Source organism: Aplysia californica, unplaced genomic scaffold (assembly GCF_000002075.1).
Source record: "Aplysia californica isolate F4 #8 unplaced genomic scaffold, AplCal3.0 scaffold01274, whole genome shotgun sequence".
In the NCBI taxonomy this organism is placed as follows: Eukaryota; Metazoa; Mollusca; class Gastropoda; order Aplysiida; family Aplysiidae; genus Aplysia; species Aplysia californica.
The window spans coordinates 40,117-63,759 of record NW_004798544.1 but is presented as its reverse complement, the minus strand read 5'-3'; the positions used below and the strand labels follow the sequence as shown (position 1 = coordinate 63,759).

Genomic DNA, 23,643 nt, shown 5'->3' with positions numbered 1-23,643 from the left:
TGTGTGTGTGTGTGTGTGTGTGTGTGTGTGTGTGTGTGTGTGTGTGTGTGTGTGTGTGCACATGTTTTAAGGGTCTGACCATAAAAGGTAGAAGGATCGGAGGGAAGTCAAAGCACCTAAAACCATACATTTTCGGAAAAGAAACTGGATGGGTTGGTCAACTTTCACACTGAAGTTCATGCAAATAATAAAATTTCAAACACTTTGTCCTTAATCTTTGACCAAAATGAGAAAATCTGAAACAATCAAAATCATCCCCAGACGTTTGGAAACTAAGGTTGTAATCTGTTTTTATAGTTGGAGAAAATTTTTTAATTTTCAGAAAATGCATGGGTTTAGTATTTTTAGTAAAACATTCTAATAGTTATGATCATTTACTTGTGGAAAACATTGGCAATGCAATTTCGAAATGAATACTGTAGTACGCAACCAAGTAAGTTGTTATTGAAGCAAAAAAACAACAAAACAACCCCAGACAAATTGTATTTCATGCATAATAAAAGTATACTAAAAAAACCTGATTTGATAAGCTAGCTGATGGGGCACATCTAGATCTAGATCTCTCGTTCGACTTATCCACATCATAATCCCAATCTGAATCATCACTTTCCAAGTCTTCCTGAGGCAAAGAAAAGTCATTGAAATCACTTACAATCATCAAAAATACCTTAAAAAACATTTCCATTACCATTTATAGCACTTGTCGCAAAAGTTCCATACTAAGATTCGTTCATTTTGTCAAGGATGGCGATGAATTCTTGAAATCTTGGAAGCAACATTTACAATAAAGAACTGTCTTCAAAACTCAAGTGAAAGCACAAAAAAAGGCCTGAACCAGAAATATATTACAAGTGTCTCATTTTTAGTAGAGTCTATACACATTTGGAACGTGTACACCAATTAAATGCTTTTATTACCTGATTAACTGTAATATCCCCCCCTCCCCAACCATGTTTATTTCAGCGAATTCGCCCACACACAATACAGAAGGGTCTAACCAGCTGGTTAATTATTGGCCAACCAATAGTTCCATAGATAACACTGCCAAAACCATCAATCGGTGAGCTACACTTTCAGCCGCAGGTTTCCTGATCGAACAGTCAATCTGTAAATAAGTGCATGGGTTTAAGGCCCTAATCAACACTATTTGGTTATTCAAGAGGTGGCACCTCTGTATTTAGCGTCCGTATCTGATAGGACTGAGCCAAATAGGTCGAGAGCCTTGAAAACTCATCAAAACGACCCCAGGTTCGAGAATGCCCAGCACCCAATCAATCTGTGCCCCTAGGAATGACTAATAAGTAATACCCACTGATGTAACTAACAGACAGCTGGAGTCACCACAAGAGTGAACTGAAAATTCTTCTCCAGCAATCCACAGGCACAGAATTAAAAGTAAAACTGCAACGTTAACACCCTTATCTATCGGTGTAACTGTGCAGGAAAATGTCTTCTTAGATATCTCTATGCAGATAAAACACTTTTCAGAAACACCACACAAACACAAACACAAAACAACCTGCTAAAACATCGCAATATTAAAATTCCCCACATCATTTAGAATTTTAAAGAAGCCCCTTTCATTATTTCGACATTGAAGAGGGCACCATACACAAAATGTAGCTCATACTTGAGGCTTCTGCAAGAAATTCAAAACAATCTCCATCAAAAAGATGTGAACTGTAGCAATAAATTATCAACACTGTGCACTGTTTATAGCAAACTTTGAAAAACTGCACAAAAGTATTTACACCACAGTACATTCACTCCAACCAGGTAAAAGAAAACCTTTCAGGCATTCAAAACAAGCAAAATACAACATGAAAGTGCAACGTAAGCACTCATAACTATCTCAAAGACTTCCAGTCGCATATCTGCAAATTGTGACTTCGCTTTAAAACTACAGGACGTTTCAAGTAAACAGCAACAAGGAAACATAAGTCATTGAGGAGGCAGTAAGTATGAAATTTTGTCCAACAATTTACAAAAACAAAATCAGAATGTCTCATGTCAAGTTCCTCTTTTCAATAGACAAAGTTCAGATCTGTGCTAGCTTGTGCTAATATCTGAGGAAGCTGCATTGCACATTGTTCAAGAAACACTGTAACTGTTCTTATAGTAGGCCTACCAGACACACTTTTCCAACAACTCCTTGTAGCATTCTGCATTGTTTTCTGTTGTTATAGAACCAAAGGAAGCGACTGATACTGAAAAAGTTCAGCCATTCAAAACTTCCCAACAGATTAGAAAATAGTGAAGTTGGCAGAGCATGCACTGATGAATCTTATAAGACTGGCAGCACGAGTTGTAATAAGTGAGCAGGTTAGCACACATTAGTCCCATCCACCACCACTCAACGGGTATCCTGCAGGTGTTTCAGTCAACTGGATTATCTTGCGGTTTGGCTTCTCTCTCCACATCCTCACTGACAACCTGTGCTACTTGTTGCTCAGCCGGGCTGAGCAGAGCGTGACTAGAGCAGTTACTGCCAAAACTGGAGCCCTCTGTGCCACTGCTGTGAATGTCCGTGAGGCTGACCACTTGAAGTGGATCATAGAACTCACCCCGTTCCGCAGCTGAAAACTCATGGTGGTGGTGCTCCACGACAGCTTGGGTGTCTGCCAGCTCACACAGGCTCCCCGACGCTGAGCCGGCACCATAGTAATCCTGATTGCTGGTGGTTGTAGTAGTGGCAGGATCATCTAGCACAGGCAAAAGGGAAAGAAACTTTTAATCAGCTATAACTAGACTAAGGCACTGCAGGCCATAGGTTATTCCAGTAAAATTTTAATGATTAAAATACCGTTAGTCAGAAAATGATGACTACTACGTAAACTACAAAATCAAACCTGCAAAGTTTGAGCATGAAATTTGTTTAGCATAACTGCTATCACAGTTGCAGTACATCCCAAAAACAAATTCATGTAAAAATCATTGCTACAATTTTGGTTTTCATTAAATGCCAGACCTCTTAAAACTGAAAAACCTTTTCTCCCTTATTCTGTTTGTAGATATCCATTGCTCTTCTCTATGTAAATCAAATCACTTTCGGGAGCAGTCACATTACATACTTTCAGCCATACACCAATCTGAAGCACAAGTTTTCCCCTACCAAATTAATAGCGATTAGTCTATCGTTATTAGTTTCCAGGGCAAGAACCCTAATCAGAGGCAACTGATCAGAATGAGGATAAATGCAGGAAAATTGTTCATTAAAACATAGTCAGTACCTGTTAAGAGAGAAAAAAAAGCATCCTTACAGTCTTTATATACACCTATTAGCAGTGTTCAAATCGACTGCTCAGTATAAGACAAAGTCATACATGTATAATCACTTTTCAAAATGGCATACGCCAGAGTCTTACACTAAGCAGTCAAACGATCAATTTAGCACTGTCAAAGAGAAAAACTGCAAAGTATAAAACAAATACTATACCAATAAATGAATGTAAAAAAGAAATCATTTCTAACCACTGTCATGTTCCTCAAAATCTGGTTCTGGTTCTGGTTCAGAGCTGTCCTCACGTTCATCATCAGCCATGTCTCCGGTCGACAGACCACAGGTTAATCTACCTATGTCTATGTTTGTCTTGAATGCTCCTCGTTGAGCCTGAGAAGAAAGAGAATAAAAAAAATAAAACATGAACATTAGAAAATGCTTCTCGTTCACACAATTATTGGTTAAATTTAGTTTTAATAAGAGTTTTATAGCACTTGCAACACAAATACGTCATGTGAGCGCCGAAGATTAGAGGTGGTGAAAGAGATACAAAACAAAGAAAAGTAAGAGGAGAGATATGGACGACAGACGTTTGATAGGAAAAAAGGAGCAAACCACACCAGAGCACCCGCCAACTATTTCACACACACAACTGGTTAGTCACAATGAAGCAGGTCTACACTTAAACTCATCTAGGCCAACACAAATAATAAAGTGACACTAACATCCAAGTCACTGTAGATGAGGTACTCCTCTCCCTTCGAGACCAGTAACAAGAATAAGTCATTAGAACAAGGCCTGTAAAACAAACCACTCCAACTTTCTTAGAATAAAGGTACAAGTTCTCTTCATATTTTCTAAATAGAAATAAACACATGTCAGCTCATTTGCTTGGCATTGGTGTGTTGGAACAACAAGGATTTCAATCTTAGTCACAGGTATACTTTTTTCTCAGACAGCATAGGTGATAGCAATAGTCCTGACCAACCTGCCAGCCACAGAATGGTTAGTCACTAAGGTGTTGAACAACATTCCAATTCTGAACACCCCCTAATCGTTGGCATTATAATCGAAAGTTTAAAAAATCCTAAACTACTACCATCGTATATGAGGCAGCTGCAGTACATACTAACACTAAGATGGGAGTAAAAAGATTTAATTTTAGACTTTCACATCTACAACACCAGATATCTCAAGAGACACATACTCTCATTAATCACACATAAGGAAGTGTTAAAGAGCAACATAATAAGAAGACACACATGAGACTAAAAAAAACAGGCGGGCATAAAGTTGTAGTGGTCTGGTTGAAGTTAATGGCAAGTCTGCACAATAAAGGGCTGCAGGGGCCTGTGTAGCCAGGAACATAGAAGGACAAAAGCAACCTTGGAAAGAAATAGACAGAGCAGACAACATGAGAGTGCACACCAACTGACAGTGAAATGCAAAAAAAGATACATCATGGAGCTGTCGACAACTTTTTTACCTCGGTGGGTCTCTGGGCGGGCTTTGCTGGAATGAGCTCAGTTTCTCTCACAGGAGATATCTTTGTCTCTGTAGTAATTGAGCCATCAGGGGAGCACCTGGAAATAAGAAATATGTTTTAAATGTACTGGACCCATGCAATATGATGCAAAGAAAAATTCCTACAAAATGTCTTGACTACTTAGTCTATGAGCAATGGACATTCAAATGATTCTCCAAAATTTCATGATTGCTTACAAAATGGCATATTTACTTCAGGCACATAATGGCACAAGGCATTAACACCCATGAACATGGGTTTTAAAAAAAATATCCTCAGCAGCAAAAGCGACCGAAAAGCTGTGAAAATATTTCCACAATTGGATATGAAAAAGGCATGCTGATCTACTCACCTGACAGTAACAACGGTTGACTTGAGAGGCGAAGGGGCCGAGTCCTTCACAACAGGGCGAGGAGCAACTTCATCTGGAGTGGCATCAGAGTTTGCCTCAGTAGAAGTCACATCTGTTGTGTACAAGACCTGAACACAAACCAAAAGAGTTTGGCTGTTAGCTCGATTGTAGAAAACATAGCAACAAAAACACTGATTACTGTAAAAATGGGTAGCTTTGATCTACTTTTCAGATTACAAAGCATGTAATCTCTGAACCACAGCTTGTAAAAGCTCTGTTTTCATTTCAAACCATGGCCTCAGAGGGCCCCCTGGTTGAAAATATTTTTAAAACTATGCATTGATACTAGCTGTAACATCTTTAAAAAAAAAAAAAAACACATGGTGGCCAAAGTTACCCCAATATGGGGATACTTGGGCCACTCAAAGAATAAATAAAAGAGCACTGTCAAAGTGAAAGTCTTTTTATCTTAGTAGGAGTTTAACGGAACTAACAACACAATTAGGGTGTAAAAGTGCGGAAGATTAGGTCTTACAGAAGAATAACCAACCCAAAAAAGAAGGAGAAGAGATAAGGACGATAAATGTTTAATAGGAAAATAGGTGCAAACCACACCAGAGCACCCGCCAACCACCCACTCATAAAAGTCAAACGTACAAAACTCACAAGAGACACGCAGATTCTATAAATAAGAAAAGGGCATAATGAGTATAATCAGACAATATTTAATCAACTGTTTTAAGAGGCTTTCTTATTCTGTCTTTGTTCCAGAGAACTAATAAAAGTAAACTCAAATATATATATATATATATATGAAAGCCCTATCAGCCAGGATTAAATCAATGGATTTTCCTGAACAGCCAGAATTAAACATGTGGAGTCATTCAGAATTTGTGTAAAAATTTGTTTCACTGATAATTTTGCATTAAGATTGACTTTATTTACCATGCCAAAAAATTAACCATTGGCAATATCAGGGAAGCAGATAGTGAGATTAAATGCAGAAAAAGCCGATGTATTGCACAGGAATTTAATCAACATAGGCCTACTTACTTTGGAAAGTAACTCGGACTAAAGATCCAAAATTGTTGGTAACACAACGCACTACCACTTGAAAAATATACCTTCAAATTCTGATAAAGTAAGGAAATATCATCAGGTCTACAGTGGGTGTCGCTTTCAACGAAGTTACATTCAACGAGAAGTCGGCTCCAACGAGGCAATCCTTTATCCCCGATTTTTCCTCTATATTATCTCTTTGTAAATGTACGACAGCTCCAACGAGGCAGCAAACAGACCGAAGTCGCTTTCAAAGAGGTTGCGATAACCAAATAAAAGGAATTTACATCTGTTCCCGAGCGGAGCATTTAGTTACCTGAGAAATTGACCCGGTCAGCCATGCCGCGCCCGGGTGGTCAGGGAGGTCACTTTGACCTTTGTTGGATGAGTGAACTGTTGTAACTTAACAATTTTTATACAGTTTAATATCGTCATCGTGGCTTTGCCCACAGATAAATCAAAGTCAAAATACTATCAACAGATAGAGGCATTCTTGAGCTTTACAGCAAATAACTTTTTATTGATATTCATAGCTGGGCACCCTTTAAAACATGGCGCAATTAGGGGCAACTTTGAGGGAAATTTTTACATGGGTCTACTTTTTAAAATTACGATATTTTAAAATGTGAACCCCAGATCTATAAAACAATCAGTGGTATACAACAGTGACATGATAAGCTTTCAGAAACACTTATTTTTGGATCGATTGGTTCAGAAACGTGGAAATTGTAGAAGATTTACTACTGTCCAGCTCATGAAACGAGAGATTTTTCGTTGTCTCCTCCCAGTTCAAGCAGAAATAGTTAACTCGTAGAAGGTTCACTGCTATCTTATTCGTGAAACGGGAGTTTCCTCATTGTCTTCCCACAGCTAGAGCTGCTTTCATTTTCACAAACACAAATATGAATACTCATAACAATAAATGCAAAAGTGTCTTTGAGTTCAAAGGCTAGTTGTCTTCCTCTTCTTTCCCTTCAGTAACAGCTTTCAACTGCTTCCCTTTTCCCTTAATTCCCACTGTTCTCTTCTCCAGTTTTGCGATGCTGAAGTGAACAAGTTCGCCACCCTCCTCGCTCATTAAACCTAGATCTAGGCCATATCCAAATCAACTGTACCTTCCTTTTCTCTGCCGAGGAGTAACGTTTTCTGTGTGTCATTTGTGTAGCGAGTGTTTCTTCTAAATGAGACAATGGTAGTGTAATAAGTCTCTGAAGTGCATGCTCTAGTGATGTGTCTTTAAACTGTGTGAAAGGAGATGTTGCACTGTCTTTGAACTCTTTCTGTGTACGTTTGGATGTTGAAGTCGCGGCTGGTGTCTCAAGGGTTAGATCTCTGTGTGGGGAATTCACTGGTGATATTTCTAGTGATGATTGATCTATTAGATCTATGGATGTCTGTTGAGTACTTTCATGTGATTGTTTGTCTGCTACAATTACATGGGTCGGTGTTTCAACAGATGGAGGCTCTGGTGGGTCTTTTGGGCAAGACGGTGTTTGATGTACTTTTCTAATACAACCTTTATTTTGAAGTGTGCAAAGGAAACACACAGAGCAAGCATCTACTGTTTTATTTTGATCGAAAGGTGTCCAGATGTGTGAACTTTCTTCAATACTTTTTCGTGCTGCAGCTAGGGTTGCTTCTCAAATCTTTAAGGTTTAAATGCGCTGTAGATCTACACATTTGTTGCACAGTGTACAGGATGTGTGTCTGCACTATCCCAGTCCACGTTCACATGATAGAGAACGAGAATCGAATACGTCATTCTTAAAATTTACACAAAAATATTTTCTCTAGTTTGCCTTCTTAACCTTTTGACTTTTGTCCTCGCACGTTCTACACAACTTTTAAAACACTCAAGGTGTAGTTCCCGCGTGCGTTCCGTTTTCACTCTGGTAGCAAACTCTCGTAATATGTGTCGACACAGAATCCCAGAAAGTGAAAGCGGGACCTCGGGTGAATACCGTACGGGCAGCGCGGCGGCCGGGAAAATATTACGGGGTGAAGTAACAAAACTCGCTGTTCTGCTAAAGTTTTTCAACCAATCAAAACAATTTTTTCACAAATAACCCCCTTACTGACTCTTAATACAGCAGATAAAAAACTAGTTACAATCTGAAGTTCACGAATGAAAAAAAACCCTGATTTTTGTAGCAATCCGAGAAATACATGCACCACAAGGTAGGGTTAAGTACAGAGGCAGTGTGTGTACGCGATTACAACTAGAACCAAACTAAAGGGTGCATGTTATTGGGGAGAATCTGAGCTTTTATTTGATACCTCACACACCCATAGTGATAGATAAGAGAGGACATTTACAGGGGTCTAAATCAAGTGAAAATGACAGACTTTCCAACTGAAATCGGCTAACAGCGCTATCGCCCAGGAAGCGACGCGTGGCCCGACTGTCAGGGGGGATTTATGACCCCAGGAGGTCAGCGGACGGGTCAAACTAAGTGCTCCGCAAGGATAGTAAAACTGAACAGCCGTGAATTAGTGGCCACAAAAGCGAAACTTTTTCTCCTTTCTCTCTATCTCACGTGAAACACAAAGCCTATCCTCAATTCCTATCACATTGTATTGCTAGATCTAGTGTGCCTCTTAATATGGACCCCAAAGCCAAGAGGATGGGCGAGGGTTGGCCTACGGTAGGGGTGGGAGAGGGTGGATGGGAACGCGATGTAGGCTGTGTGAAACTGGAAGAACTCTGGATGGGTAGGTCTAGACCGAGACCATTTTTTTCAATTTTCTTTGCTTCCCCTGATCAGAAAATCCAAGATCCCGCCACTAGGCCTAGATGAGAGAGGGTATGTTTCCACATGAAAAGTGTTCCGTGAAAAAAATATTTTAAAATGCAGAAATGACCGTCAGAACACAGCTCAAACACGCGCACACTGATGCTGTTTGAGATTTTCGTCATCAGGGGGAACAACTGTTTTAATAACTGATATTGGTACATCGTGTAATAACTTGCCTCCTTTCTTTTCTTTAGTCGGATCTAACGAGGACAACAAGCCGGTCTCGGCAACCTCATGGAATGCGACACCCATTGTATTTCTAAGATGACCAGCATAATCAGTATTATTGACATGGATTTGGTGGACGGGATGAAGTGATAATGACATACTCTGTGTCATTCTGGCCAACAGGAGTTAATACCATTGTTGCAAAACAAAAGCATACATACCTTGTCAACATCTTTTTTCTTCTCAAGCGTACCCTTACTGCTTTCTTTATCTGTGTCCATTTCTTTTTGATACTCAATAGGTCCTGACACAGTGATCCTGGAGGAAAAAAGTTTTTTAAAATACCTGAAGAGCGTGAAAGAAAGTGTGCTAATAATAAGAAAAAATAATCATCATAATTAGTCTGTACAGTACTTAAAATCAACCAAAGGTGCTTGATGACACTCTTACAGAAATAAACTACAGACACAACTGACATACATACATATTAGAACATTTGTATACTAGACCTTTAAAATTTAGATTTTTAAACATAAGCAATATTATAAAAACAACAATACACAATAGTCATCTCATTGCTTAAAAAATTAATTTGAAAAATCTCTTTTGAAAGATTTATCTTCTTCTTAGGTCCTCTTCATCACTTGGATTATCAGAACAAAAAAATGAAACTAATTTTGAAAAAAAAAACCCCAAATATATGGGTTCTTGTTTTAGTAAGTGTTTTACGGCACTTGCAACACAAAAAGATCATAATTATAGTTGCCGAATATTTGTGTACATACTCTTTCAAAGGCATCCAAAACTGAGACTCCCTTTTAACTTAGATTTTGTTTCTGCGTTACTTCATGTTTCTTTTCGTTTTTAAGCAGCTTCTTTTTATCTTTTGTAAGGTTACACACTTTCCCAGCAAAATGTGGGGCAACCAAACTGCAAAACATCATAGTTCCATGGTGAGTACCAAAAATTCCCTCAGATCCCAAGAGGTAGTCGGTTGTGGTGTAAGATAGTGGAAAAAAATGCAGAAGAGGAAGAAGGAAGTGACAGAGATAATATCACTCACTTATTGTCCTTCTGGCCCTTCTTTTCCACTGAGAACATAGAAGGTGGTCCAGATATCTGCAGGTGGACGCCTGTTTCCAGAGAAAAGTACCTTTTCATTACACATCATTGAGTACGGACAATTTTCAATAAAGTAAGTTCACAACTAGGGAGATTGAAAGTACAAGAAAACAATAAAACAAAATTAATTTAAATCTCTCAATTTTCATTTATATGGTATTACAAGATATAATCGTTTTAGTAAGAGTTTCACGGCACTTGCAACACAATAAGGTCATATAAGTGCAGAAGGATAGATGTATTACAAGAGAGTAACATACACATAAAAGGAGGAAGAGAGATCTAAGGACAATAGATGTTTAAATACGAAAGAAGGAGAAAACCACACCAGAGCACCCGCCAACCACCCACATGTAATCTCTTTAAAGAATCTTCAAAAAAAAAATTGACGGGATACTCATCAATCTTTATGTTTCTCTAAATCATTTAGAAAACGACAAAAAGTACAAAGCAATTTTAAAAAATTAGAAAATAATGTTCAAAACACAACAAAATTTGCCCCACACTTTCTTTGCATTAAAATCAGCTTTTGAAAAGGACAGAGACAATGCCACTGTTACCTTCGTTACTGATAGGAGGAACAACTTGTCCATTGAGAGCTTCTATCAGAGATATTGCTTCATACCCTTGAGGTACACCTTCTTGATTCACAGGATTGTCTTCAGAATCAGACTGCAAAACAAGATGACAAGTATTCAGATTTTTCACACTTTACAAAGACTGAAAAGGAAAATACGGCTAGGCAGAAGTCATTTTTGTTTAAGTAAGAGTTTTACGGCACTTGCAACACAATAAGGTCATATAAGTGCCGAAGATTAGAGGTGTTACAAGAGAAAAACAAACACAAAAAAAGAAGGAGGAGAGATCACGACGATAGATGTTTGGTAGGAAAGAAGGAGCAAACCACATCAGAACACCCGCCAACCACCCACAAGGCAGAAGTCAGCCTGACTGAAAGTGATTAAAAAGGTTCCAACAGTCAAGTGTCCCTCACTGAAATACTGTCAAATGTGAAGCATTGCAGTGAAATCAGGCGCTTGTCAAAATAATTAAATCAAAGAAGCCAGTATTTTTCTGGCCCTTGGGCAAATTTAAAAAATATTTTTCTTTTTTCAGCTCAACACCTTTTACATCTATTCAAAAACGCATTTCTGTGTAAATAGTTCTGAAAACGTTGATCAAAGGCACAAAAATTGCAAACATGCAGTTTTCCAGGACATTCAAGCTTTGAAAGTCATCAAACTTTGGCGGCCATTTTCTCACTTATTTTACTTCAAACATCAGGTGACCCCCACTTCCTTCAATCGCAAATATCTCAACTTCCATTCAAGATAGATGGGTGGGGGTTTTTTTCAACACAAACAAGACAAACAAACTTTTAGTTTTAGTAGAGGTTTTACGGCGCTCACAACTGCATAAGGTCATAAGAGCGCCAGAAGATTAGAGGTGTTACAAGAGAGTAACAAACATAAAAAAGAACAAGGGGAGATAAGGACGATAGATGTTTGATAGGAAAGAAGGAGCAAACCACACCCGAGCAACCGCCAACCACTCACAAACAATCTTTAAGATGATACGATCGTACTAATAACTCTATATAACCAAATGACGAGTGCCTGATTCCACCACATCCTGACACAAATGTCTCAACAACAATGCAATGTCTCTGATCCAGTCACCAAATGTCTAAATTAGTTTCAGAAACAGATTTTCACTCCGGTCAGTCTCACACTCCAGTGTCTCATCAACCCAGCAAACAGCACACCATTTATAAGTCTTAAAACAATGAGAGAGTGAAAACATAGCACCTTCACATGGTGAACTGATGATTTATTTATTTCTCTTCAACCTACTTTGACGGTGATAAGAAAACAAACCTGTGGAGAATTTGTCGATGTTGGAGCAACTTTCTTCCTCATGGCCCTGATCTGCAGCAGAGCTCTGAACTTGACCCTGCAAATTGGACACATACTGGCCTGGTAGCGCAGAGAGTCAGCACAGCTGCTGCACAGACACAGATGTCGACATGGCAATATGAGCGTGTCACGCATGTCAGACATGCAGATAACACACTCTGCACCACTATCTTCCACCTCATCATCAGGATCAACATCCTGTGGATGCAACAAAAAAAAGCCAGTAAATTTTCAATTCTATCCTTCCGCTCAAAAATCATTAAGCTAAGTTAGCTTTACCATTTTCTTCTAAAAACCAGGCTGGCCAATATTTGCAAAATCAAAACAGGGACGCCCAAGTTATAACAGATTACATTATCGTTACGTCAGAATTACAAAGTTGTATCTGAAACTTTTTGGCCACTTTGAGTTCCAAAGACCATGACATCAGAAATCAAATGTTCTATCTGCTCTATGAAAATTGTAAGATTATTCCAAGTCGCTGTCAAGATATTCAAAGAACTGCATTCGAAAAAATGGTGTGGAACTCAAATTCTTTTACATCAGATTTCTAAAAACTAGGTACCGAGCAGATAAAATTGTGTAATTTTAGGGTAGCGATATAACAATGAACACAATTACATCAAGTGGGACGGTTATAGTGTAGTATAACTGCTCCTCAGCTGTTACCATGTGTCAAAACAAAAGTAGCAGAACCAAAAGCTTTTTGGCAACAAAAACATGTTTCTTTGACACATTAATTCTATGCCCAGTACCTTCCACAAGTAACATATTTCTTTGTTTAAGACAATTTCTCACTCAGTAGCATCCATACATACTCAAAAGGGACAGTTTACATTTCTCATGACAAGACCCAAATGCTGTATTCAAAATAAATGCTCAATCAACATTCGCACAAAGAAGACAATGTCTCAAATATTTCACATTTGTGTGCAGTCATTACAACTTTCAAACGATTTCTTTACTTTTCACACATTCACATTATCCTATCACCACTATTCACTGGCTCCATATTCGTCAGAAGGGACACCAATCATCATCCCCTGGTTTATAGTCTGGATCATCATCGTCATCATCATAAAAATCATCATCGAAATCAAGACCACCAATGTTTTCAAACAAAGATTCGTGAACTTCCAATGTGTCCCCCTCAGCATGAAGGAATTTCACGCCAGAATCATTCATGGTGTTATCAGATAGGAACAGTGCTTTACCAGTAGGCTTTTTCGCAGCACTGTCATCATAGCCTTTCAGTCTTCTCATTTCTGCTATTTCAGCATCAAATTTCAATTTCCATGCCATGAATGTTTCCACTGTTACTCTTGGGCCTTCACATCATTTTCTTTCTGCTTCCTCCTCTTCCCTCACTCGTCTTTCCTCTGCTTCCTCCTTGTCTTTCGCTGCTTTCTCCATCAGATCAGTCATGCGTTCTTGCACACCAGAAATAAGGGTGAAAATCATTGCCGTTCCCAAATTTTCTTCTGCTTGAGTCTTCATGAGATCCAAGAAGGAATCTAGCTGTCCATCGTCCTTGTTGTCATTAGATACAAATTCTATAAGCAGAGCACTGATGGGTAATTGGAGGTGTAATGTAAGTAAACTGGATCTCAGCAGACATTGCATGGTCAGGAAAATAGTCAGCATCTTGAGGTACAACTTTTTTTTTGAACATATACTGGGGTTCGTTTGTTTTTTTAACCCTGAGACCAACCGATAAGAGTCCTACTTGAAAGACAAAATCATGCTTTCACCGGCATGCTGTAGTCTGTCAGTTCCATGAACATTGAACAGAAGGCCTACACACCACACTCTGGCTTTCCCGTTTCAAGTTCCCGTTCTTTCTTGCCAAAATCAATTATGCCTACTACTGTATCAAATAAGACATTTACAAATTAACCCTTTTCTATTTATTTAAAAAAACCCAAAAAAAACAACAGAAATCCTGAGGAAATTCTTTTCCTGTTATTTCATGGTACCTTTTTTTTGAAAAGGTACCGGTTTACTCTGAAGAGATGACTTATTTGAGAAAGCTTTCAATAAACAATACTTCACCTTCATTCTTTCCATGTTCTTGTTCTCTATGCCGTAAATCTCCTGTAGTAGGTAACTGAGACCATCCACAACCTGTTTCTGTTTCAAGGGTTTAATGGCATAGCTCCCCTCCTGACTTCTTTCGATGGCAGCGTAAGTAATGTGTGCATGCCCAGCATGCTCTGAAAGTGGCATTATCAAAGTGGTAAGGTATTTAAATAAAGTAAACAGAGCATTAATCAAAGTTCCAAAGTAATAGACAAAAGTACATGTATGTACTTACTGGAGAAATGAAGAAAATCAAAATTATCTTGACTACTGGAGACATGGAGGAAATCAAAATAATCTGAAAAAGTCCTCTTACTTTTGCAAGGAAGGAAAATCACTTCTTCCATCCATGTCCCTAAAATGATTACCACCCTCACATGAAAAAAGCACATCACTGATATATGTCTCAAACTAACAATTCACATGGAGAAGCTGACACAGCCTGCCCAGGCAGTGTGGAATACTCACATGTTTCGCAACAAGTTGAAGTAAAGCCAAATCTAAACACCACAGACACTGGTCCAGATCGAGTAAAGAGTTGTGCCGACAAAGAAATAGAACAGCAACTCTACATTGTACTAAGACCCCTGCTTGACGATACTGTCATGCAATCCACAGCAAATGAGCAAAACTCTGCCATTAATTCATCTGTTATCATTCACAATCATTATCATGCAGCTGGACTTAAATAAAGACACACAGATACCTTTTCTACATTGAGAAGAGTCTCAGTTTACAGGCAGTTGGCACAATGAGGCCATATTTAACCATATGATGAGAATGTCACCAAATCACCCAGCTGCGAAAGCTAACAAAGAGTCTGGATACAAGAGCAGGGGCAGATCATGCAATACTTAACTGGTTAACATTAAAGAGGTCCTCCAAATGAATAACATACCAACAAAAGAAGCCATCAACCTTGTCTTTCCCCGAAAATTGCACTTCCCCTTGATGCCTAACAAGGATAACGTAAAGTAGAGCATTTAACCAGACAGCAGACAGAGACAACCGTGACACTGGAAAAGTCACTGAACAAGCAGGCGACACTGGCACACCTTTGTGGGCTGAGACAGATTGAACAATTAAAAAATCTTCAACACAACTTCCATACCTTCCTCTTCAACTGTACAATGAATAGCAATAGGGTAGACTTCTTTGTCATAACTGTACTGCCACTGTTGAAAAGAGCAGAGAAAAAAAGAAAACATCAAATCAGTGCTCCCAGAAATTTGTCTACTTTTCAGTCAGCTTTGTAAGGTTCTTTTCTAACCTCAGGAGGCCCTAGTTTGCCCTACCTGATGTTTCTGTTTATTTGTCTTTGAGAGGAGTGACAGGAGTTTTTGTATTATCTGATGTTGATCAAATAAAGCTCTGACAAAACCACAAAAAATGGGGGGGGGGGGTGGAGAGAGAGAACATGTACATGTATGTCAAATGAACAGATTATTCCATGCATGGTAAAGGTCTATTTCAAATTGCTTTAAACATTTGTTTACCAGTGTCAATCATCATTTATTAGTTATACGGTACTAAAGATCAGAGTTATTGGCATTCATTCTCATTTTAACATGACCTTTGTCTGCTTCCTTCAGCCTATATCTTTTATTATTATCCCTAAATGGTACTGTCACTTTATTTTTTTCCATAATCAACAGACATTATTGAAAGTAATGCAATGTTGGTGACAATTAGTCACCACAGTATTAATTTTCTTCAACTCTACATGTGCACTGATCAAGGAAACCGGGGGGGGGGGAAAAGTTGGGAAAACTCGAGAAGAGAAATAAATAAATACATACTGAAATAACATTTTTCCAAACATATTGGCCCCCACTATTATACATACCTTTCATAATATTAATATACATTTAACTCTTTAAACCTCACTGGACGCTGGGAGCATTCGGCGGTAATAACCCTGTTCCCCATCAGATGCTGGGACCGTCTGATACTAGTGACAACTGTTTTGTTTCATTTAGTGCTAGTTTTTGCTTGTTTTCAGAACTATTCCCGATCCAAGTTTCCGACATTTAGAAGTTGGCGGCAAGTTCAGATTGCGTATTTAGAAAGTTATAATGAGACATAGTGCACCAGGTGTAAGTGACTGTAGAAAAAGCTTTGGGAAACAGTGGAAAACACTCAGGATTGAAAGATTTAACAGTAATAAGAGATCTGATTACACCAATAATAATAGTGATGCAAAGAAAAACAAAAATCATCATTATCATAAAGCGATAACTCAGTCATTTTCCATTGGTAGTTTAAAGTGGTATTTTTCCATCCAATAATATGTACTTGTAATATACTAGGGGTGATTATTTATTTTTTTAAATGATACATACAACAACAAAAAATTTCCACATTCAAACAACTGAAAACACCACTCCTTACATCCTCCTCAGGATATTTCGCCGGCTCAACTGTGTGAGAAGGTTGACTGAAAGACTGTCCAGATCCTCTTTTGTAATGAAATATTTCAGAACTCATGGAACTGTCCTTTGAATGGTATCTGTGTGAGAAATACCATCATTCCATAAATATACAAATAATAATGAGATAGTCTTCTGAAATTACAAATATAATTTGGGAGGTAAAGGAACAATATCTTCTTCCGCTGTTAGTTACGTCATTCACAGCTGTTCAGTGCTCTTCTAACTAATAAATAGAATATTAACAGACTTCACATTAACATCACATGAAAATTTAGAAAGATGACCACATTATGAACTTGATGAATGAAAGAAAAACACAGGGATGAAAATGGGCACTCTTAAAAAAAAGTATCAACTGCCACGGGGGGGGAGGGGGGAGGTCTGGGGTCTCCCAATTGTTTTTAAAAAAACAAAAAACACCAAGTTCATTTCTGTCCCTTTTCTCTTGTGTACTTTCTTTGTTGCATGATCGGTCAAACACCGCAAGTAGCAAGCGCAGGGGCAGAGCAAGGCAACCCATTGCCATCACTTAAATATTTTTCTCTGAACTGCAGAAACAGCACCAAGCTAACCCATCCTTGTTGATTTTCCTTATACTTTATTTTTCTCAGTTATACTTGGACCATCACTGTGAGTATCTTTTGTTGAGAGCTAAGCCAAATGCAACATGATTTATAATGTAACATCGATAACATCAACAGGTTAGTTTGGGTCAACATACTTTATGGTTGCCACCATTTTTACTTTCTCAAATCATCAACACATTTTGTGTGCCAAGTAGAAGTCGACATCTTGGCAGTACTGCTCTTATCTCAGACTAAACTACAAGGTCTGCATCTAGACCTATATGGCAGTCTTATTCCATGCCAATATTTTAAAAGAATTTTGAACATCCTACTATTATAATGAATGTGTCCGGACACAAATACAGTGGTAAACATTTTTAGCACTTTTCCAAGGAATTTCAACATCAGTTCCAATATTCAATGTATTCAAAACAAAACCCGACCAGATCAGTACTATTTTCTTACTACTGGCACAACAAGTTTTTCAAAAGCTCTCTGACTTTTTCCTAGGAAAACATCGGACCTTAAAAATCATTGTACTACCGATTAAATCCTGGGAAATTTTTGTTATGATTATAGAAGTCTAGTGAGCATTGCATATTTTAAGTGGGATGTGAAAATAAACTAAGGATGTGTGTTTCTGTGCCAATTTAATGTGCGCCAATGACTAGAAGTAGAAGGGCTATTATATTATGTGCAAAATTCAAACGCAAATGCATCACGCAATTCAGTTAGATTATATAGACAAAACTTTTTTGCTTTGCATTTGCATTAATTTCCTCCTCTCTCTCTCATTTTTTTTTTACAAAAGGAGTGGCATAAAAATCTGAAATCAGAGGAAATCTGAAACGTTTATAACCCTGAAAAAATACTTTCTATCTTTAGAATCACTTGTAAAAACTAGTTAGTAACATAAATCTGAACCCAATATTTGTATAGCAAGACACAACTTACACAATCTGGCCATTCATGACTTCCTCCGATGCAAAATAGTGAATCCTGACGGCACACCTGACATCTGAGTCAAGAATGAACTCAATGTTGTATGGGATGCTGGTCCCATCTCCAGCTGCATCTTGTGTGGCCCCTGGAGTTCTATGAAGAATAAAGAAAGGTTATTCGGTTCTTTTAAAAAGTGAATAGGGTTACAAATAATACGAACAACTAAATACCATTAACTAGTTATCTACAAATAATAAAGTATTTTAATTGTTTTACTTTCTGCAGATTCAAATCTATCTTTTAACATTGCTAATTGTAAAGTAAACAATTTCAAATGTACTGGAACACAAAACCATTCATTTTACCACAACAGCAGTGTCTTAGGTTAGGGGCCCAGGTGCTTTAAGCATAATTTTGGACACCATTCAAAAAGATAAATTGACACCACAAATGGACATGAGATGTTGAATACATCTTTTGCCTTATATTTCAAAATTATCTCAGGCCAGGAAACTGCAATTCTTAGACTATAAAATTTTCCATCAGCTTCCCTCGTATCATACTCACTTCACAATTCGAAGTGAATCTTTGCGAATGTAAACCAAGCTTTTCAATGTTTTCGTTGGATCATTTCCAGACGGGACAGGATATGGAAACTGGAATTAGAACAAAATTGAAATGTATTAGTAATTAGTAACATATTTTATATTTACAATAATTTTATTATTTTATTATTCGCAAGAAAAATGTAATACAGTAGACTCAGCATAAAATGAAATTGTTAATCTAAACGCAACAGTAAACTGAAAAATAAACCCCCTTTCACTGAGCCCAAATGCTCGTATTTCATTCCAAACCACAAAGAATTTCAAAGGTTACGCCATCAAATCTCTACTAACAACTCTCAAGTAAAGGAAATCATTGAGCCTTACCTGCTTTAAGATAGTGAAACAGAAGACAGAGACATAAAAATACACGTGTCTAGTTGCCTACCAGAGATAGACATCAACACGGTATTGTTTGCCTCTATAATTTATCATACACATCAATTGGCCTACGCTCAATGGTTATGCCCAGTGACTCTTAAGATAGCAAAAGTAATCCTGTCGCACAACCTTGGATTGGTCACCGTCTATTTCCTATGTAAATCTAGTTCACAATCGCCCTACACATGAGCATATGACAGCATGTTGTGTGTTTCAAGACACCACTAGCATTGGGCTCTCTAACTTGTCTAGGCAAACCTAGCCTAGAGCACAGTTCTGTGTGCTGATCTAATCTTTTGTCTCATCTGTCAACAGATTAACAAGCCGACAACGTCAAACATAAAGCACAAAGATTACAGCCAGCAGTTCAAATTGCAGTTACTGAAAGAGGTATGAGGAAAAACTTTCAAAATGTGAAATTTGCCACAAGCAAACTGTCGACAATCATCATGATTCGAGCAATCTCTCTAAACCAAAAACACGGCTAAATCAAAGAAAACCTGGTTGCTCTGCAGAATTTGGAGGACTCCACAGTAGCTCAAAAACTTCACTTCAACAAATAAAAAAGCAGCTACAAATGAGGTGCTTACAAGCATGATGATGCCATTGACAAATTATGGCAAAAAGATAGAAAAAGACTGAACAGTTACAAAACATGTCACATAAGAGCACCAGTTAAACAGCATGCAGAATAATAAAACAAAAGGATAAATCATATCACTCAAAAAATAAAGACAGTTTGAAATTAAACAGGTAGAAACTGAAAAATCACTCACAGGCATAGGCTTGTTGCCTAAGAAGTTAAGTTCTTCACTGTCTCCAAAGAGGTATTCTCCAGGCTGTGGTGACTCAAATCGTTCTCCACCCATGATGAAGTGGGTCCCAAAGTAACTGCCTAGAAACAAATCAAACAACTATCAGATAAATACTACCTAGCTAAATACTCAATATCACATTGTCTGCAGTTATTTCAAAATTTCTAATTACGTACCACATACTGAAAACCCTCTATGAAGCATAAACAAATGTGCTAGAACTAGAAACACTAAAACTAAAACCCTCATGCATACTTCAAAACCAGAGAGATAAAAGAACTCCTTTGTCCCTTGTTCTGTCAGATTAAGAAGAACAAATCTAAGACCAATGACCAATAGGAGTATAGGACAGAATTACCTTTCTGTGTGTGATTATAATCTGTTTGTGCCACGAGTATAGAAGAGATAGAGAGAAGACTATGAGAGTATGTGAGTTTGCCTGTGTGTGTGTGTGAGAGAGAGAGAGAGAGAGAGAGAGAGAGAGAGAGAGAGAGAGAGAGAGAGAGAGAGAGAAAGAGAGAGAGAGAGAGAGGGGGAGAGGGGGAGAGAGAGAGAGAGAGAGAGAGAGAGAGAGAGAGAGAGAGAGAGAGAGAGAGAGAGAGAGAGAGAGAGAGAGAGGGAGGGAGGGACAGAGGGATGGAGGGAGGGAGGGAAGGAGGGAGGGAGACGGACGGACGGACGGACGGACGGCAGACGGACGGACAGACAAACAGACGGACAGACGGACAGACAGACAGACAGACAGACAGACTATGATAGCATGGGAGAAGAAGAGAATTCATGCCTATAAAAACAGTTTGGGTATGCTTCTGTGACTGACTACTGACTTCTGCATTGTCGTTTGCTTATTGATTTGTTAAACATGAATGTAATGAGTGCATTTCTGTATTGACGCTGAATCTTTGTATGTTGATGTTGTGGTATATTCCATCCAAAACTCAGAATTTTCCCCATGGATCAATACAGTTTAAATTATCTTATCACTTGCACATTAGAATAGCCTTTGTAATCAACAGAACCTATTAATAAAGTTTACGCACTATGGCCATAACCCCTTGTTTTTAACAGATGATATAAAAGAGGGGACCCTCCCTAAAAGTGAGGTCATTTGAATCCCCACAGTACAGGGACATACCAGAATTCTGAAAAAATAGAAGAGAACGTCCAAGAAAACCCCTCGAGTCAACTTTAAAAATCTAAAAACATGGTAATTTTATAGATATAATACAGGTGTATCCATGGTTTCTCTTGCTGGTCCGAGATATTACCAGAATCTTTAAAAAAATACAGACTTACAGCGTAAGATTTTAAACTGATTTTGTAGAAATTTCAGCATAACCTGAAGATCCTCTTCAAGGGAGAACAACAACAAACTTGAAAGAAAAAGAAAAGTAAAATGTCAGCTCCCTTCTAAAAGGTTAGTTATTTCTGCCTTCAAAATACAATTTTAAAAGGCTTAGCAAAACAATAGGTAGGCCTATTCAATAATTACATTTACAATTTAATCAACAATCCGAACTTTCCCACTTAATATAAGAGTAAGTGCAATGGTCCATTCAAAATGGCTTCAAACTATTAATTTAATGCTTCGAATGACTGTAACCATATTCACTTGAAAGTGACCCCCGCAGCCTGCCCAGCATGTCCGACGTAATCGGTTGCTGATAAGATTCGCATCTCGGCACAGACGCAGGACAAGAGTTAAAATGCTAAATCTGCCAATGCCAATGATGTTTTAGAATGAGTGACGACGGATATCACGGTAACCGGAAGTTGACACACTGAAGCCGCCCCGAACATGAACTGCCTGACCTATTTTGCCGACAGAGACCGCTGAGAAGCAAAATACGACAAGAGGTCACGGGTTGGGCCAGGTAGGCTACTCTACACCTTTTAGCAATGACAATGAAAAATTAAATTTTCATCCAAATTGCTTAAAAATGGGCTTAAATGAAAATAGAGTAAATTCTAAGAACTAACTATGGTTTTTAAATTTTAAAAATCCACTGATAAATAAAAAAGTTATTGGGATTTTTGTTTGCAAAATGTTGGAAGACCTTCATAAAATGTTTTGATGTATTTTGAGGAAAAACTGTTCATACGTCAGTAATGAATTGGAGCATATATGAATGAAACTTGGCATTTTCATGTGATTATTAGTGCAGAATCTAGTTCTGCTATCACTTTTTCGATGTCTTTATTACTTTGAAATGGATCCTAAAGACTGATATTTGCGTGAAATTTGTTGAATTGCGTGACATTGTTTTTACCGCGACGCGATCACCCCTTCTAAGACTCAGTAAAGCGCTATCGGGAAAACCCGCGATGTAGTCAACGGTGACCTATTTGGTAATAGGCAGCCAATCACATGTCGCCTAGCGATCACGCACCTCTTGCATGCCGGCACCTCGCGTTTGGAATGCCTGATCTAGTTTCCAGCTCTAGTGTTTTATTAACGGATGGGTGGCAATTTTAAGTTGATACGTAAAATCTACTAAACGCAGAGATCTGAAATTTTACAGCAATAAAGAAGACATGTGGGGCGCTTGTGTGGTCAGCGATCAACCCGCAGCTCTGCTTAGTATTCGAACCGCAGAGGAAATTCGCACAAACACGGCAATATCTCCGGTTCTAGTAATCGTTCGGGGTTGTACGCTGGCATGTCGTTAGTTTAACCTTTCCTCTGATTGGTTGCCTAGTTTCATTTATAATTTTCGTCCAGGAGTTTTCCCATAACTATACTTAGACTTAGAAGAGTCACTTCTGATTCCGAGCGGCCCAAAAATTACCCCTCGCGCGGAGGCCGATTTCCGGCCCAAGGCGCAGCGGGCGATTGGCATTGCTACATCTTACTATAAATTTTGTGACTTTAGCAGGGGAGTTAACCCCCCCCCCCCCTATCTACACTCCCCCCCCCCTTTCTACCAGAGCCAGGGGAGGACTTCCGTAACGAGCGACCACTATGAGACAGAGCAGAATTGAGGGCTTGGGGTAGGAGTAGGGGTAAGGGTAGGGTTAGGGTTAGGGGTAGGGTTAGGTCTAGGCCTCTTCTTTATACTTATTGATTGTGTTTGATGGGGTGGTCGCTCGTTACGGAAGTCCTTCCATAGATAGCCAGAGTAGATCTAGACAGTGGTCGTCTGCTAATGCTCAAGAAGGCCACTGATGCTGCCATTGACAGCTGATCAACAACAGAGAACTGTCAATCATCAATGAAAGGCAACACACCCTTTCCGAGTTGCTACTCGACTCTCTACGACTACGAACGAAACTCATCATCAACTCATTTTTACTCAACTGAACTGAACTGAGAATTTTATAAAGGAAAACTCGTCAGATCAGCGCACCTGTTTTCGGCGGGTATCTGTAGGCGCCTTGAGAGGACGCATCACCACTCTCTTCCCCATTATTGCGATTCCTTGTGAAAGATGCCCCCATAGCAAAAGAAGGTTCTTGATCTTCACAATAGCAAACAGGATAAACAGGAACAAGATTTTCCGTCAGCCATGTTGAGGAGAATGAAGCATAAGCAAAGCAGTCAAAACAGGATGTGACGTATTGTTTTTACTGTGATGTCACTATATAAACAAAATGAACGATTTATGTTTACAAGTCTGAATACAGTTTTTCCAGACTATAATATAGCTACTTCAGATTTGAAAAGCC

The 23,643-nt window shown here is 38.5% G+C and overlaps 1 protein-coding gene across 2 annotated transcripts; it reads right to left on the bottom strand.

The window, feature by feature from the left end:
* On the bottom strand, positions 1 to 23,513 carry LOC101856073 (E3 ubiquitin-protein ligase MGRN1). Of its 2 annotated transcripts, XM_005112441.3 has the most exons (16): positions 23,325 to 23,513; positions 19,939 to 20,057; positions 18,744 to 18,832; positions 18,189 to 18,329; positions 16,628 to 16,745; positions 15,348 to 15,411; positions 14,210 to 14,370; positions 12,119 to 12,355; positions 10,802 to 10,913; positions 10,183 to 10,252; positions 9,341 to 9,437; positions 5,098 to 5,225; positions 4,707 to 4,803; positions 3,472 to 3,610; positions 2,565 to 2,702; positions 1 to 619 (listed from the first exon to the last, which is right to left on the bottom strand). In XM_005112441.3, exons 1-16 carry the CDS (start codon positions 23,413 to 23,415, stop codon positions 603 to 605), a joined length of 1,818 nt encoding a protein of 605 aa, XP_005112498.1. In that variant the 5' UTR covers positions 23,416 to 23,513; the 3' UTR covers positions 1 to 602. The 2 variants fall into 2 exon arrangements, with proteins under 2 accessions (XP_005112498.1, XP_005112497.1); XM_005112440.3 differs by having other exon boundaries at positions 1 to 2,702.
* Between the last annotated feature and the right edge of the window lie 130 nt (positions 23,514 to 23,643).